Raw genomic sequence first — 18548 nt, 5'->3', positions numbered from 1 at the left:
AGAATGCAGCCACTTGAGCAGAATAAAAAGATTCTGAGGTAAGGTTTAAGGGTTAGCACCACACATGAAATGAATTTTCTCCATCTTTCATAGACACGCAATTGTAGAAAAGCAAATGAATCCAAAAATGTACCAATAGGATATTGCTGATGTGGTTAATTTCATAGCAACAAGACCTTTAATAGAGCAATACTTACAAACTATAATGAGATGTGTAGCAACTACAGCACATTATTTAAGTGACTCAGCTCCAGAACTTGGCTGCATGAGCCAGAATACTAGCAATAGAATGTATTAGCTATGCGATCTGGGACATGTTACTAATCTATGAGTGACTATCATCTGTAGAATGGTGATGGTAATAGTCTCTACTTCACAGAATTGGTAGAAATATTACAAGAGATATATTTCATCACAGCACTTAAAACAATGCTTGGCACATGGTAAATACTTGATAAATGTTAGCTATCACTATGGGAGTAATCACGAAAATCTTTTAGGCCACAATGAAATTCATTAATTATCTTTTGGCAAGCAACTTAAAAGTTATCAAACTTACAGATGAATTACACATGTTTCTCTTACAAATTAATAACAATCCCAAATTTGTTTGCTTGTTCTGGGATATTTTATAAAAACTAAGCGCAGTCTTTGAGAATATTCCATCAATAGCTCCCGCTTACTTAGTTAAAGGTTATATTGATAGTGTTGGCCACAAAAAGCAAACAGAAAATACTTCATCAGAACTTAGGAAACAGTATACATACCCTCAAATCAGGAGAAAAGTTGTCTGCAGTTGAAATGGAATCCGACGATACAACAGAAGCTGATTTTGTATGCACTGAATTCTCTGAATGAGAAGTAGATGCACTACAAGATACAAAAGCATGGTATGTTTGAAAAATGGGGGTTTTAAAAAACAAATTTCAGACTCTTTAACTATAACTCCATTATTTATTAAAACTTCCATTGTCAACTAGTCCTATCCTATTCAGTCTTATCTCCAAATACTGATAAATCATCAACTCTCTATTCCTGCAGGGTTAAGTGTTTTTATTATCCATTCTCACTCTGGCGACATCCCCAGAACTCATGAATACATTCCCGGCTAATTGTTTTTATCCAACTCATCCAATCATTCATCCAATGAACATTCACTGAGTGGTCCAGGGTGCAAAACCATTACACCAGACACTATGATTTAAGATAAAAGTGACATAATCCTCATGTTCGTGAAGCTCACAAGTGTGTGGCAGGGACAGCCAAGTAAATAAATGGTGCAATGCAATAATGACTCTGATGAGAGAGAGAGAGAGAGAGAGAGGGGGAGAGAGAGAGAGAGAGAGAGAGAGAGAGAGAGAGAGAGAGAGAGAGAGAGAGAGAATGAGAGAGAGAGAGAGAGAGAGAGAGAGAAACATGCACTACGGGAGAAAAGTAAACGAAGCAACTAACTCCCCACCCAGAAATTTCAGAGAAAACTTCACAGAGGCGACGTCTCAATTGAGTCTTGAAAGACTGGCTGACAAACAAGTAAAGGATTCCAAAATCAAACAAACACAAAGCAGTGCAAAGGTACAGAATTATCAAAGGGCACAGAACATTTGAGAAACTACAAATAGTTCAACAGGGCTGGATGAACACAAGAGCAGAAGATAAAGATGGAAAGATGTGTTTATACCTTGTACTTTCCCACCAAATCAAATTCTATACTTTAAACAAGCCTATCTTAAACACCCACTTCTTCCACCTCACTCTCTACTTTTATTCTCTTAAATTCCTGTAGAACTTTTGATACCTGATCACATACTGCCTTTTATTGTTTATTGATCTCAAGTATATATTTTGTCTCACCAACTAAATTTCAAGTACCCCAAGAGGGAAGATTATGTCTTTATGTTCCACAAAATCTACTTCAGTGCCTGTGTATACTGTTAATATGTATCATGTTAAATTCAAAAACAGTGACAAAAACAAAAAACAAAAAAACCCCACAGTGTCAATATAACTATGTCACAAACTGAATTATTTACATCATTTCCTTTTATCAGTAAAAGAAAGTTAAAATTACTTAAGTTAAATCAATGGTGGAAAAAATCTCGGCCACTTTGAATTAAAGATTAAAATATATGTTTTTCTAAAGCTTCATTCCCAATATATCAAAAGTCTTCCTCACACCAAACATCAAAATTTTTTAATTGGATTTTGATGAAATAATCCATCTGGATGTTGTGATACTAAAGAACATTTTCATTTTAAAATTTGTCCACCATAAACCTGCCTATAACAAAAACTATTATTTATACAATGTGAAAATCATTTCCACCAAAAGGAATTGTCACTTCATTTTTGGTATTATTCAGCTTATTAAAGTATGATTAATAAATAAAAAGTATATATAAGGTCTACAACATGGTATTTTGATATATGTATACATTGTGAAATAATTACCACAATCCAGCTAATTAAAACATCCAACACCTTGCAGACTGTTTCCCCGAAAATATGACCTACTCCGAAAATAGCCCCAGTTGACATCTTCAGCCAGAGGGACGCATTTAGTACATTATGACGATGTTCCAGAGGAAGATGATATGACTGTATTTGAATAAATGTAGATTGTTGTACATGAAAAAATAAGACATCCCCTGAAAATACGTCCTAGTGCGTCTTTTGGAGCAAAATTTAATATAAGACCCAGTCTTATTTTCGGGGAACATGGTAGTCATCATGTGAGTGTGAGTGTGTGAGTGTGACTATGTGAGTGTGTGAGTGAGTGTGTGTGTGTGTGTGTGTGTGTCTGTGTGTATTGAGAGAATTTGAGATCCACTCTCTTGGCGATTTCAAGTGAAGGATACAGCATTACTAACTATGGTCACCATGCTTTACCATACATTAATTAGGTCCCCAAAACTTATTCACTTTATATCTGAAAACTTGTCCCTTTTGATCAATATCTCCTCTTTTCTCCCTTATCAGATATATAGTTTGAAAATATACTCTCCCATTCTGAAGGGCACTTTTTCATTTTGTTGATTGTTTCCTCTGTTGTGAAAACACTTTTTAGTTCGCTATAATCCTGCTAGTTTATTTTGCTTACATTACCTATGCTAGTGGTATCAAATCCAAAAAAACATTCTCAAGACCAATGCCAAGAAGATTTCCTGCAGGAGTTACACAGATTCAGGTCTTACATTTAAATGTTTAATCCATTTTGAGTTTATTCTTGTGTATGGTGTAACATAAGGGTCCAATTTCATTCTTTTGCATGCAGATATCCTTTTACAAACACCATTTATTCAAGATCTATCTTCTCCCCACTGTGTATTTGTGACACCCTGTTCAAAGATAAGTTGACCACATACGTGTAGTCTTATTTCTGGGCTCTCTATTCTATTCCACTGGTCTATGGGTCTGTTTTTTTCCTGCCAATACCATACTGCTTTGATAACTATAGCTTTGTGATACAGTTTGAAGTTAGGAAGTATGATACTTACAGTCTTGTTCTTTGTGCTCAAGATTGTTTTAGCTATTTGGGGTTTTTTGTGGTTCCATACTGTTTTTAGGATTGTTTTTCTATCTGTACAAAATGCCATTGAAATTTTCATAAAGAATGCACTGTATCTGTAGATGACTTTGGGTAGCATGGACATTTTAACAAGATTAATTCTTCCAATCCATTAACATGGGATAACTTTCTATTGATTGAGTCTTCCTTCAATTTCTTCCATGATTGTTTTATAATTTTCCTTGTACAGGTCTTTAACCTCCTAGGTTGAATTTATTCCTAAATATTTCACTCTATTTGATGTGACTGCAATGGAATTCTTTTTTTAATGTCTATTTTGGAGACTTTATTGTTAGCATATAGAAATGCATTTTCTTCATCATGATTTCTTCATGTTGATTTTGTATCCTTCAAATTTCCTGAATTTGTTTATTAGTTTTAACAGCTTTTTGTTAGTCTTGAGAGTTTTCCATATATAATATCATGCCATCTACAAATGTTTTTACATATTTATAAAATATGAAAATCATTTCTCCCAAAAGAAGTTCACTTAAGTGGATGAAAATGGTATTCCAGTGGGAACAATAAATACTTTTTCAAACGTAAACATCTCTTTTTTTATTAACTATTTCAAAGTATGACTTTGATTGTTCTATGTTTATATCCAATAACCTATATTATACAAAAGAGCAGTCATAAAAAACCCTATTATCTAGTTTTACAATGTAAGGAAAGAGAAATTAAGAGGTGCAGAATGTTTTATTTCTTTCCCTTTTATTGTTGTAACCAACTTCTAATTAATTAAATGCTATCTGCGTTAAAATAACAAGTAAAACAAACTTTAGGCACCATACTTTGAGATAGTGTTTGCTGCCTACTCCGTACACACACACACACACACACACACACACACACATATCTATATATCTATATCGATCGATAGATAATTTGTACCTCTTTCTTCCGTGACTTTGATCAGGATAGTCTGTGCACAGCCCAAGATGACATGCTTGCTTTTGGCTCCCTTGTGGCCAGAGAACCATGTGACACAATTTTGGTCAATGGGATATAAAAGGAAGTCTGCTGATGGTTTTGGAATCTTTTCTTAATAAAGGGGAGCAGAAACAGCTGGGTAGCCCTAAACCTTTCCCACTTTCTTTTGCCTGGAACAAGAATATAGAACTTAGAAACACTGCAGCCATCGTGTAAGCATGACCGACATGCTGGCTTGCTCAGGACAGGGAGCCAACACTAGGCAGAACACAAAGTCCTCATATCACTGAACAGCCAAATCCACACCAACAACTGCACTAAGGAAATTTTTGTTACATAAAATAAATGGAGTTGAATTTTTAAAATCACTGTAATGGTGTTTTATATTCTGTGTAACCAGACACAATTCTAAGTGATACAGCAATTAATACCTCATAAAGTATATTTTGGGCAAGTTCAAATGAGTAACACTACTTTTTATGCATGTGACCTTCTGGGAGAACAGATAAAACTCTTAAAGGCAATAAAAGACAATTTGGAATTAAGAGAGAGTAGTATATTACTTAAAAAAAATAATATTGACAGAATATTACAGCAAGCATGACTAAGAAACCAAGTAGTTCTTTAGAGCCAAAGTAAATAAATCTAAGAAAAATCAAATAAACAAAACCAAGTTCTGCAACTAATACTTTGCAATCTCAAATTCAAAGAATCAGTCTTACAAATAAAAGTGTGGCAAACCGCCTTTAATTACCGCCTTCTCTCTTCACTCATGCATAAACATGGGTAGATACTGTGATTCACAATGTTGTATTTGAAGAAGCACTAATGTGTACTTCACTATAACCAGTTTACAAAAGGTTTTACACTCCAGGCAAGCAATGAGAGGCTAGAAGGAACAGGGTCAGGGTTATATCATAGTACTGTCCTTGCGATTATGGCAGGCAGACACACACGCGCACACACACACACACACACCCCTATCGAGAGCTCTCCTGGCATAAACAAGAAGTGCTGCCCTCCGTGGCTACTCACACTGAAGGTGGGCATGGACATCTAGAATACAGAGCTCTATTTTCAGTAGTTATTTTTTCTTCTGTCATACGGGCTCTTTACATGTTTCTGATCGCCATGGGCTGCTGGTACAATATAATCTAATTTCCACTGCTCTTTCCCATTTCTCCCTTGCTCATCTTGAGCTCAAGCTCTCTCTGTTTACCTTTCATGAAGTGTTCCACACACAAGTTCTGTATTTCCGTGAATTCATACTTTTGTTCATGCCATTCCAAAACAGAATGCCCCTTTACCCCAATCTATTAATTAAAATCCTACCTACTCTTTAAGACCCAGTCAAAAAGCTAGCTTTTCTAAGAAGTCTCCCCGAGGCCTTTCAGCTAGAACTAAACTCAGCTTCCTCTGCACTGTCACTGACTTCTGTCTACACTCTACAATTGCACTTTCCACTTTCCACATTAGACTAGAGCTTTTTAATTACATGGCCACCTCCTTTTTAAATTATAAACTGCTAGATAATAAGAATCTTGTAATCGGCAAGACATTTGAACTCGGAGCAGACTGCAGTCTGCTAACTTCATTAAGTAACCAATACCACTTCGGCCCTCAGTGTTCCTAGAACCATAAACTTCACCAAAGTCAATCCGAACGTTCCTGTTATCCTGGTTATCCCGAGCCACTCTCCAAAAATGCGAGACCTTCTACTCTGACTATGTGTTTCCTCCATCCATTTTCCCTGTCCAAGTCTTCCTTCAGCTATTAACTCTTCCTAACCTGCATACTGGAACCCTTATTCTATGGTGAATAAACTCCCTCACATCTTCAACAGAATTCTCCCCTCCACCTCTTCGCCTCAACTGACACCTTCTTCCAGGAATTCACTTCCCTAGAGAAGACTCTTTCTCTCAGAGCCCAAAGATGAAACCAGCATTTCCCCAGCTCCTCTCTAATGCTTGTACACTAGTATACTTTTCCATCTCCATATATAAAAGCCTTCTTGCTGAGATGCATAGCATTTGGGTACACAGTCTCCCTGTAACTGTCTGTCACGCACTTACCTCTAATTACTCCTCACTCACTAAGGACTTTTCCAACTGGCTCACTTTCTTCCCCAAAGCTTCTTTCTACTCCAACGCTGTCATCATCAAGGGAATTTATATGTCCAAAAGGATAAACATGCAACAATCTACCTCAAAATTCCGCAATTCCTATATACCTCATCCACATTCCCACATTAGCAAGGCGCTTCTGTCGTCATACCCTGGATTTTATTGCTTCTGGGAATGACTCACCCTCTGTACTTTTAAACTCAAAGTAACCAATGTCTGACCACACATGCTACCCTTTCCAAACATCTCACTTTCTTAATTTACCTCCCATCTAATCTTCAACCTAGCAGAGACAAGGCATCCTTCAACCCCTCACTTTACTGTCACACTTTATTGCTCTCCTCTTCCGCCTTCACTTCCCATCCTATCTAACCTGGAATATATAGTGTAACACTTTATATTCTCTCGGTAAAACTTCAGTGTACTTATATCCTTATCCACTGGCGACCACTGCCCAGCGAATCCTAAATTTGGATCAATGTAACATTCACCTTCTCCGGTGCTAAACCTTGGCTACTAATGAAGGAAATCTTCACACAGGGGCCACTTAAGACTCATGGTTAGAAACATCAGCGAAGCCCAAGGCAGTGCTCAGCAAGCCCATCACATCCCATCAATCGAAAGTCCTGTAGAGTCTACTTCCCTCTAATCTCTTGAATGCATCACTTTTTCTATCCTAATTTTTACTGTCGGAACACCTCTTCCCTGGACTACCGCAAATTACCTGTCTCCTTTCTCCTACTCATCCAAGAATCATCCCAAACCAACACCACAGTGAGTTTTCAAAAACAGATCTGATCACATCATTCCCCTGCTTAAATCTATAGTGATTCCTCATTGCCTACAGAATCGAGCCAAAACTCCTTGGCATAACACTTGAAGTCTTCCACAATCTGGCTCTTGTTCTACATAACTGGCTGTAGCTCTTACTCATCTGAAGCCATTGGGAAGGGCTTGTAGATTCCCTCTAGCATTTCATGCCTCTGTCCTATGCTACCCCTGCTGATTTTGTCTGTAATGTCTTCCATGCCCTCTGCCACTACCCATCTAATAGGTGTGACGCCTTCTTTCCTTACTGTACACTTTCTGTATTTCTGTCACAATACCTGTAACACTTTATTGTGTTTATTCATCTACAAGTTCCTCCTCTATTTTTCTTATTGTATACTATTTCAAGATGATTTATCACAGATCATATTCCCACCTTGCTCTCAATAAAACATGTAAAGTGTCTAAAAAAGAATATCAACTGAGTGTTAATTATTGCACACATATTATCCTCCAAGTCAGATTAGCTGCATGAATAAAATTATAATGGCAAAGCTGCTATTTCACCTCTCATTAATACTACTTTCAGCTGTGACATATTACAAATGGGAATACAAATGTCCCAAAGTGACTGTAACCAAAGATTTACTGAAAGGAATAAAACATCAAGAACTACAATTAAAAACCTGTGTTTACAAAATAAAAAATTATGCCTTGGACAGTATTATCTTAACCAAGTATTATAAAAATGAGTATTAGTCCCAGTATAGAAGCATTTGTGTTGTCAGTGTGACAACATTTAAAAATTAAGTCTGCCATTGCTATGAATTAAATGGTGCCCTCCGCCCCCCCCCCCCAAAAAAAAAATGTTATGTTGAAGCTCTAATCCCCAATGTGATAGTAATTGGAGATAGGGCTTTTAGGAGGTAATTATGGTTAAATGAAGTCAAAAGCGTGGGGGCCTAATCTGATAAGATTAGTGGCTTTGTAAGAAGAGGAAGAGACAGAGAAGGCCGGCATGCACTGAGGAAAGGCCCATGAGGACATAATGAGAAGGCGGCCACCTGCAAGCCCGTCAAAGAGCCCTCACCCGGAACCACATTAGCCGGCACCTTGATCCTGGACTTCCCAGCCTCCAGATTGTGAGAAATAAATTTCTCTTGTCACCCATTCTATAGGATTTTGGAAGCAAACCTGAGCTGACTAATAGTCCTAGAAGATGAACATCATCAAAGGAGTTTCTCTTGGTTTTGAAGTGAAAGATTTCCAATTTGAAATTGATACTTTAAAATTATTTTCTTTCTATACAAAAAAAACTTGAAACTTCTAAAAAATATATTAAAAAGGACAGGAAAGTCTCACTGGAAGAGGAGACCTAATTATGTCATCAATAACAACCTTTCTCTGTTTCAACATGCAGTTAATATAAAAAGTTATTAATGAGAAACTTTGTATTCTTTATTTTATACTGTCTGGTGTGGATTTTATACTTACAGCATATCTCAGTTCCGACTAGCCACACTTCAAGTGCTCAACAATCATATGTGGCTAATGGCTAATTATTCGATAGCACAAATACAGAAGAACAAGTGAAACCACAATCCAGAACCAATCCAGAATGCTGGATGGTCTATCGGAAAAGTCTGCAAATAGACAATGACATAAAAAGTAAAAGTGGAGGAAACTGCTCTAAATTAAGAGGCTTAAGAGACATAACTACATGTAATATATGACTTTGAATCCTGATTTTTTTTTTAAAATCAACTATACGGAGATTTTTTTTTTTTTTTTTTTTTTTTTTTTGAGAATTGGGGGAATTTGGTATGAATGAGAATTAGATAACAAAAAAGAACTGTACCTAATTTTATCAGCTGTGATTATGTGAGGAAATATCCGTATTTTTTAGAAATGTGCAATGATGTAGGAATGAAAGGATATGATTTGCTTCAAAATAGTTAATCAAAAACAGGAAAAAAGATAAAGTGTGATAAATTCTTGGTAACAGTTGAATCGGGGTACTGGGTAATCAGAGGTTTATTGTACACTTCTTTCTTGGATGCACCTGAAAATTTGTTTAAAAAAACTAAAAATATAATAATAGAATCTAGAAAGAAGAAAACAAATACTACTAGTAATTTTAAGAACCCTCCATGCATTCATTTGAACTCAGCTACCAAGGTTTGACAAGCAGCAGTCTTAAAAGCAATGGTACAGGATGGAAATATCACTGGACTAAAATACAAGTGGCCTGGGTTATAGTTCTGACATCATCAAATAATAAATGGGATTAATAAATAATAAATGGGTGGCCCTGGGTTTTTCTATCAATTTCTTGAGAACAACTTTAAGAGGTCTAGAAAGAGGGGGCAACCGGATGGCTCAGTTGGTTAGAGAACGAGCTCTGAACAACAGGGCTGCTGGTTCAATTCCCACATGGGCCAGTGAGCTGCACCCTCCACAACTAGATTGAAGACAATGAGTTGCCGCTGAGCTTCCGGAGGGGTGGCTCAGCTGGTTAAAGCACGAGCTCTCAACCACAAGGTTGCTGGTTCAATTCCCGCATGGGATGGTGGGCTGTGTCCCCTGCAACTAAAGATTGAAAATGGCAACTGGACTTGGAGCTGAGCTGCGCCCTCCACAACTAGATTTAGATTGAAGGACAACGACTTCGGGGTGATGGGCCTTGGAGAAACATGCTGTTCCCCAATATTCAATAAAAAATTTAAAGAAAGAAATCTAGAAAGAGATATTGAGTAAACTTGCCCAAGGTCACGCAACTAGCAGTGATAGAGCCAGAGCCTGCATTGTCCAGATCCAGTTTGTAAAAAAATACATACTACATAAATAACCTTTCTCTAAGAAAACTGTGAGTAGAAACTGAACATTCAGTCTATTTTTGTTTTCCTCAGAACTGCATTTCCCAAAACTGTTTACCCCAACTTGATAAGATATTCTAATTGCACAAAGTAATTTCCATGAAAAAAATGTAAATTTTTCCTTTCTCCCTCCCTTTTTTCTTTCATATTAAATATAACTTTTATTTCCCATTTTCACTGGTTCCCCACTGCTCCAACCTTAGCATAGCCTCAGGTCACTGTATGGGCTGCTCCCTGCCTCCTTCTCCAGCTTCCTCTTGTGCATGTCTCTCTCCTCAGTCAAATCACACTGGTCTTCTAGGAGATCCTGAAATAAGCTGGCCCCTCTGCAGGGAGCATGGTTCTGCCAAACTTCTTAAGTTCTCAACTGAAACATCAGCTTTTTCGGGAAATGTGACCAGATGCTCCAGACCAGTTTCTCTAGTAGTTGCTCTCACAGCACTTTCCGCTTTTCATTCTTTCCACTTGCCAAAGTCTGTTCTTACAGTTCTTTGCAATCGTTTCATTAATGTCTATGTCCCCTAAGACTACAAACTTTAAGAAGGAAGAAACCATTGTCAATTGTGCTCACCATTCTATTCCTAGGGCCTAGCATGGAAATATTTATTGAATTAATGAGTGAAAGCATGAATGATCAAAAGATGGATTATTCTAATCAAATTCATCAGAGGCCACAACTAGAACATCTAAGACAAAATGAAAAAGAAACTTAGGAGAGGCAGAGGGGCACAACGAGAGTAAAGGACGATATACAGAAAGTCTTACTTTCCTTCTTGAGTTACTGTGTATACATTATTTTACATACCATATATAGTATCCCATTTTCATTTAAAAAGTTCTTATCACACTGCTGAAAACGTTTCTTTAAAGAGACTGTCTTGAGTGAATGACAAATAATCCTTAAACGATTGGTTGGAATCTGTTATTTCCACTGGAATGGTTAAAGAAGCAGTAGTTGGGAATTGAAAAACCAGGTTTTCAGTCCTATCTAGTTACTAACAGCAGTACCCTGGGCCAAGTGACTTAATCCCCATGGGCCTTTACAGCTTCATTACCTGGGAAAAGTAACAATTACACTATTTTAGTGGTTAGGTTTTTGGTGGTCATATACCTACTTGAGAATCTCAGGACAGCTATTCCCTGAATTGCCTTCAATGTCAGGGGCTTTAAGGTTCAGAGCCCTGCCCTTTTAGTTCTCACGCAGTCGAGGGCTTCTGCAACGAGTGTTCTACCGTCTGTGATACTCATACAGTATATAAACAGTGAAAAATTAAACTAACTGTCCAAAAAGTATATGTGTATGTGTGTGTTTGTGCTTATATACTTTCTAATTAGATAATCACTTTAGTCTTGAATATGAAGACTCAAAGACTAAATAGAAATATTCCAATATTGTGTTTCTTTAAGAGAATATTTGTGCACAATAAAGTCAAAGGGAAATTAAATCCAACAGCTACACTTATTTCAGGAGCTCTGGGCTATCACTGTGAAAATACAACACCCCTGCTTATAGATAAATATGAACGACATCCTATCAAGAAATATAAGACACAATTTCTTTAAATATTTTCATTGCTTTCATAGTAAGTGATTTTACCAGAAACTACATCCATCTTTTAAAACACATTTGAAAAATATTCTAATTTAGCTAAGTAATGATTCAATTTCAAATGTCTTACATTTCAGAACATACCTGTAATAATTACGGGGTGAGACCACTCCCCTGAAAAAATACACATGGCTGGCTCAGTAACTCTTCTCTCTAAACAATTTCATCAGATTGAACTGGGACATAGGAATATAAACTCAACTGACTCGTGAACATGAATGATCCTTTCCCATGCCCGACAGGGTTGTTTACAAGGCTCCGTAGTCTATGATTTGCACACTTACTCTAACCTTGTGACCTCAGTACACTGGAACTCATTATTAGCTACAGTGGCCTGACTCATTTGGAGTACTTCTCCTCTGCCAAGGTGAAAAACGAAAACACATGACTTGGCGTAAACTTGGCACTTGCATTTCAGACAGCACACTCATTTTTCTTTCAAACACTACATGTGGTTTTCCTTCACAAGGCTCTTTCCAAGTCTGCAGGCCATGTTCCATTTCTTAAGAGTTTAGCCATCTTCCACCTCACAGCAAACTGTCTATCCTCACTGGCTCCATTTCCTCAGTACCCACTCGCTGCTTAATCCCTCACAATCTCGCTTCTGCTTCTATCAATCTCCTGAAATGGCTCTTTCTATAATTACTAATGACCTGATTGTAAAGAGAACGGTCTTTTCTCAGCTATGACACTATCAATTCTCATCTCCCTTCACTAGCATATTATTTTAGTTACCCCATAATCTCAGTTTAATTTAACTAATACTCTTGAAAACCTACTATATGCAAGACACTACTGTTCTAGGAACTCCTAGAGAAACAGAGATAAATAATTAACACAGGATTGCTGCCTCTAGTGAGCGTTCACTCCTACGTACTTAACAGAATACACGAAAAACACAACACAATGTAGAATATTAAAAATGAATGACAGAAAAATAAAGTTTTGAAAATTGAAAAGTTCATATACAACTTTAATTTACAGGCTTAAGAAAGATTTTGAGAAAGAGATGATGATTGAGGTTAGCCAGAATATAGAAGAGGTTCAATACCTTCTCAACAATTTCACTAAGCAAATGAACAGCATGGGGGAAAAAAGTGGAAAATTCAGGGCATATTAAAACTATTGCAACAGGTATACCATTTTGGTTGGAGTACAGGGTACTTTTAACACACAATCAGAAGTACTCAAAGTTTTTGTGTTTTAGGAGGATTATTTTAACAATAGGTCAAAGAATGCATGATAAAAGCAAGAAATCTGTTAAGAAACTATTAGATGACCTCCTCAAATCAGAAGTAGGGCTTAAACTTGCAGTAACAATGAAATAGGAGTGGATGCAAGGGACACTGGAGATTCAATCAATAGAACTTGGCAACTGGCTTGACAGGATAAGAAAGGGAAAGCAGGGACAAAGTATGCTATGATCCCAAGTCTTGTTGACTGAGAAACCAGTGTGCCAAATCAGACGGCAACAAAGGAAAGCAGGTAGTTTGAGGAGCTGACTGGCTCTATCTTGGAATTTTTAAGACTGAGGTGGCATCAAGGCATTCACAGGGAAACGTGCAGCACCCCATGTACTACTAGGCCAAAGGATTTTAGATTTTACTTGATCATTCATTCGTTGGTTCGTTCATTCACTCATTCACTCAAGCAATGCTGATTTACTGCTTACTCTGTGTCAGATGAATGGCTCTGTGAAGATACATGTGATACAGCAATATTCAATCTGTTCCCAAATTACAGCCTCATGGGAGAGGCCAACTCCTATTTAACTATCTACAAATCTGACTGTGATGAATGCTATGCGTGGTTTAAAAACTACCATAGGAGGATAGAAGAGGAAAAGATTGGATGTGACTGGGAAAGATTGGATTCATACTTGTTCAAATTATACTGCGGGATTCAGACTTCAAAGAGGTGTTATTTTTTATGGACACTGGCCTATTAGTAGGATTTCAAGGTACAGTGGAAGAGCGAAAACATTCCAGACAGAGAAGAGCGTAAGTAGATTTCTTGGGGAAACTAACATGACTGGGCTTTGTGGATCACAGCAGGGGTGGAGGAAAGAAAGGCTGATCTATGTTCTATGAAGAAACCTGGGTACCATGATAAGAGTTTAGATTTTATTCTGTAGGCAACAGGAAGCCATCAAACATTTCTGAGCAGAAGTGTTATATATTCTGCTGGAGTTACAGAGAATCGATTTGGGGGAAAATTCTAGAGGAAGTTAGATTAGTTAATAGGTTATTGCATTAGGTCACTTAACCGACAATTGAAATAGGCCACATAATGACAAAGATAGGAAATACAGAAGAAAACAAGTTTGAATGGGTCTGTTGAAATATGCAATAGATTTTAATATTGTTGAATTTGAGGTTCTTGCAAAATATCCCCGTGGATGTGTTCATCAAGTAAGCAGAAATACAAACCTGTACCAGTTTTGACATTCCCTGGAGAGGTTATAGCTAGGTGACAGCTAAATCTATAGGACTGAATCATGTAGCCCCGGAACAGGATGAAGCAAGAAGAGAAGTGAGATTTACTGCATGGAACCATATTCATTTTCATAAAATAGAGACTGGAGGTGGACGTGTAGTAAAAAATGGTCAGAGAGATGGAAAAATCATGAGCAACATTTAGTGAAAGCCAAGAAAAATGTTTCAAAATAGGGAGCCAACAGTATGTAGGGAGCTACAGAGCAGTCAAGGGAAATAAGAGAAAAATCTAATGGATTTATTGATAAGATGTTAAACCAATTATTATATCAACACAGTCTATACCATGTTTTACAAACAGTGATCTGATATGAATGAAAAAAACCTGAGGTGATGAGGCACGGACTGCCTCAACCTCTTGCTGCTCTCAGTGTATTTATCTACGTCCAAACCCACTCGTTATTTCTGTCTTAGATAATGGCATGCCCCTTCTCAGGTTCCAGGTCAGTCCTTCCTCTTGTGCTCTTCATCCTGTACCATCCAGTCTCCTCTGGGAGGATGTGTGTGTGTGTGTGTGTGTGTGTGTGTGTGCGCGCGCATGCGCGCACACTGGACATTTAGGAGGAACTCAATGTGAATTGCTAATCTATGTCAGGATCATTAATAACACATACTGAAATCTACCTTCAATTACAATTACTATATTGATACTGTTTTCTGGATGTCATACTGTTTTCTGGGTTTGTCAGGAACAAATCCAGGGTTCTTTTCTCTCAGTTCTTGCCCTCCTTAACCTCTCTGCAATGTTTACTACTCTCACTGCCTCCTTCTTGGGATTCTTTTCTCTCTAAACTTCCGCTGTCATTAAAATTTACTGGTTTTCTTTATACTTTCTCCCTCTCTAGTTCTTTTCTTCCAGTTGCCCTCTAAATATAGATTCTCTTAAAAGCTCTGTTCTCTGTACTCAGTCTCTCTCCCTGAAACTCAGTTTCTCTGTACTTAGTATTGAGTCTCTCTCCCACAGCTTCAGCTATCACTTCTGTGCAAATGATTTTCAAACACATCTTTAATCTTCTCAGTCCCAAGTATTGACAAATACTTGCTAGTACGGCAGTACCATGGGTCTTCTCTCTCCAGCCCTGCTTCTCACTCTGATCCTGCTCGACGACAGCCCACACCTTATAATGCCACTAAGCTGTACGGTAAGTTACTAGAATTACACCAAGTAACATTTCTAAATTGTTCCTTTCAAATGCAAGCATAGGCATTAGTTACCCAACTATGGTAACAGCCAGTCAGTGAATTATAGATTATATAATTCATTTAGAAGTCAAGGACTTCTGAGATCATTCTAGTGAAGCTCCCTCATTTACAAATAAAGTACAGCCCAGAGAAATGAAGTGAATGGTGTGAAACAGAGTATCACATTAGTGGTAGAGCCAGCTACATAAGCAGGTCCCTTCTGACCAAATCACGTTGCTGCTGACAGGGAGTGAAGAATCAAAAGGAGAAATACCCTCAGGCTGCTTCTTATCTAAGTGGGGAGATGACCCACATGAACGCGGTGCCTGCACCTACACACACACCAATACTTCTAGCACATAAACTCACTGAATGCGTATCAAGTTCAGTTGAGAACAATTAGGGAATAGTCCCTGGAGAAGATAAAGCTGAACTGGATTTAGACATGCGTTAAGGATAGGACTACCAGCAAGCAGGACATTTAGGCTTGTTTCCTATGATTTTAAAAAAGTTTCTGGACAACAAACACAAAGAATACATTCTATATGAGAAGACTGGATTGTTAATTAAACCCCCCATTTAGAATTCAGTATGAATCCAAGTGATGTTGTAGGATCTGTAAGTAAATGAAGTTAAGGCTCTAATGACTACCTGATACCTCAGAGAATGTTACCGGTCCTTGACTCCTCAGCTATGTCACTGTTTAAGCCGACTTCATTTTCTTTTACTCCACTACTCAGAGCCATGTGACCTTGGGGAGGATGTTCTACCTCTCTGAGTCTCAGTTTCTTTATGTATAAAACGGAGATGACAAGATCTACCTCATATAAATGGTCATTTATTCAGCTCCTTGTGTTCCAATCAAGACCACTCATTCCCTCCCAGCACCCAGCCTCCAACAGCAGAAGAAAGGACATCAGAATCCAAGTGCTCTGGAGGAGTATGACTCTCTCTCCATCTCTCCCCAACACCCTCCCCCCCAACACCACTGGCAAAAGTGAAGAGGAGACCCCGAAACTGTGAGTGACCTTACAGGACCTCCCCTCACCTCTCCCTCAACACTCACAGTCTCACCACACTCCAACTTAAAAACAGTAAGGACTGACTTCATTACACCCTTTCTCTCTCTTTTCAACAGTTCCCAGAAGTCAGAACTACCAGACGCTAACCCCTCTTCTGATCCCATCTGATATTCACCATCCCCCACCCCCAAACTACTGTGCTTCTGGAGTTCAAGGTCATCATCAGCAAAATTTCCTCTACTCTCTCGTCTCTTAAATGGTCTCTTTACCTTTTTCTCTACCTAAAGCTTGGTTTTTCCCTGAAGACACTGCTCTCCCTACATGTCTTTCAAATGGAAAAATAAGCCCTCATTTTCTCTTATACCCCTCTCCAACCACTGAGTCTGGAAATTGGACCTTGTTCCTCATAACCACTCTTCAGATAGTCTTGCTTTTTGGTTCTAAAAGCCCCAAGCATTCAATCTCATGTCCTCAAACTATACTACCTACTACCCCTCTGTAAAGTCATCTCCCAATCTCTAAGTCTCTGCCCTCATTCTTTGAAGAATTTGCTGCAGGTTCGCCATCATTCTTTCTAATATTAATACAACTGGCAGAATGCTTAATGATTTCAATATCCATATAAATGAGCAGCCAACACCCTGGCCTCTCAGCTCCTTGACCTCCTCGGCTCCAATGACCTTGTCCTCTGCTCTGCCTCAAATCATGACCATCTCCTAAACACTGGCATTACCAATGAACTGTAAGCCCTCCTTAATTTACATTTCAAACATTCTACTGTCTGACTACCAGCTCATTCTCGTTAGTACACCAGCCAACATCTTTAATTGCTCAATCCCACCAAGATCTCCAAGGTTCTACTACCTTTCATTGTCTCTCACTATTTTATATCCTCACTTCTCTCTTTCCCCAACTTATTAAATTCCATGGCCTATCATTACAATCAGTCCCTTGTGCTTGCTTGCCTCATCATACTTACCTGGCAACACCCAAATGCTAGTTAAAGCCAACTCTGCCCACTCCAGACCCGCATCGACATAGTTGAATAGTCTTGAGAGAAACACACCCATATGGCCTAGACTTATTCTGAATTCACGATCACTTACTTCAACTAGGCCCTTAACACGCCAGCAATCACACCACATTTCCCTAGTTCATACACTTTTCCATTCTTCTAGAAATCGTCCACACTCCCATTTAAAGCCAGCTCTTCCACTAAACTTCATCTCTTGTCATCTACACAAGAAAATCTCTCCAGCAGTTCTTCCCTCTGGTTCCTACATCATAAAATTTTCCCTCTCTACTCTATCATTCCAACCAACATCGAAACCTGCTATTATTTCTCTCAATTTAATCTCTCCAAATACCAGCTCATTTCTCTGAGCTTATTTATATAACCAAACCCCTTGAAAGAGATGTGTGTGCTCACTGCTTCCAGTTCTTCACCTCTCATTCTCTCTTGGACCCACTTGCATCAGACCAGCAAAAATGCTTTCATCAAGGTCATTAAGAACTTCCATGTTGCTAAACTTAATCGTCAACACTTAATCCTCATCTATGAGCAGCATTTGACATAGTTTCTCTTTGAAACACTTCCTACCCCTGGCTTCCAAAACCCCATACTCTTAGGGGTACCTCACTAGTCACTAGCCACTCTTTCGCTCAGGTCTCCTGTAATGACTGCTTCTCATCTTCTTAACATAGTAACACTGGAGTACCCCTGAACTCTCTAGCCTTGAACCCCTTATCTTTATTATGTATACCGCCCCTCCTTAATAATCTCAGCTGGAACATCTTTAACTTGATGAACCCAAATTTATCGCGCTATCCCAGACTTCTTTCCTGAATTCCAGATTCCAACAATTTATTTATTTAACACCTCCAGGTGGATGTCTAACATGCTTAAACCAAACTCCTGCTCTTCTTCCTGAAACCAGCTCTACCATCTTAGTAAACGGTAATGCTATCCTTCTAA

General features: G+C 38.2%; 1 protein-coding gene across 6 annotated transcripts in view; it reads right to left on the bottom strand.

Moving 5' to 3' along the window:
- Positions 1 to 18548, bottom strand: part of MTMR2 (myotubularin related protein 2) — a 96301-nt gene that overhangs the window by 55115 nt on the left and 22638 nt on the right. For 5 of the 6 annotated variants that reach the window (XM_088791497.1, XM_088791500.1, XM_088791501.1 and 2 more), the window contains one exon: positions 768 to 870. The exons of the other annotated variant lie outside the window; for it this stretch is intronic. In XM_088791497.1, coding sequence (XP_088647623.1) covers positions 768 to 870 — 103 coding nt within the window. The remainder of the gene's footprint in view (positions 1 to 767; positions 871 to 18548) is intronic. 6 annotated transcript variants of the gene reach the window in all.

Source organism: Rhinolophus sinicus, chromosome 14, assembly GCF_057876585.1.
Source record: "Rhinolophus sinicus isolate RSI-liver-muscle chromosome 14, RSI-T2T, whole genome shotgun sequence".
Classification (NCBI taxonomy): domain Eukaryota; kingdom Metazoa; phylum Chordata; class Mammalia; order Chiroptera; family Rhinolophidae; genus Rhinolophus; species Rhinolophus sinicus.
The sequence above is the reverse complement of the archived record's forward strand: the minus strand, read 5'-3'. Positions and strand labels throughout refer to the sequence as shown.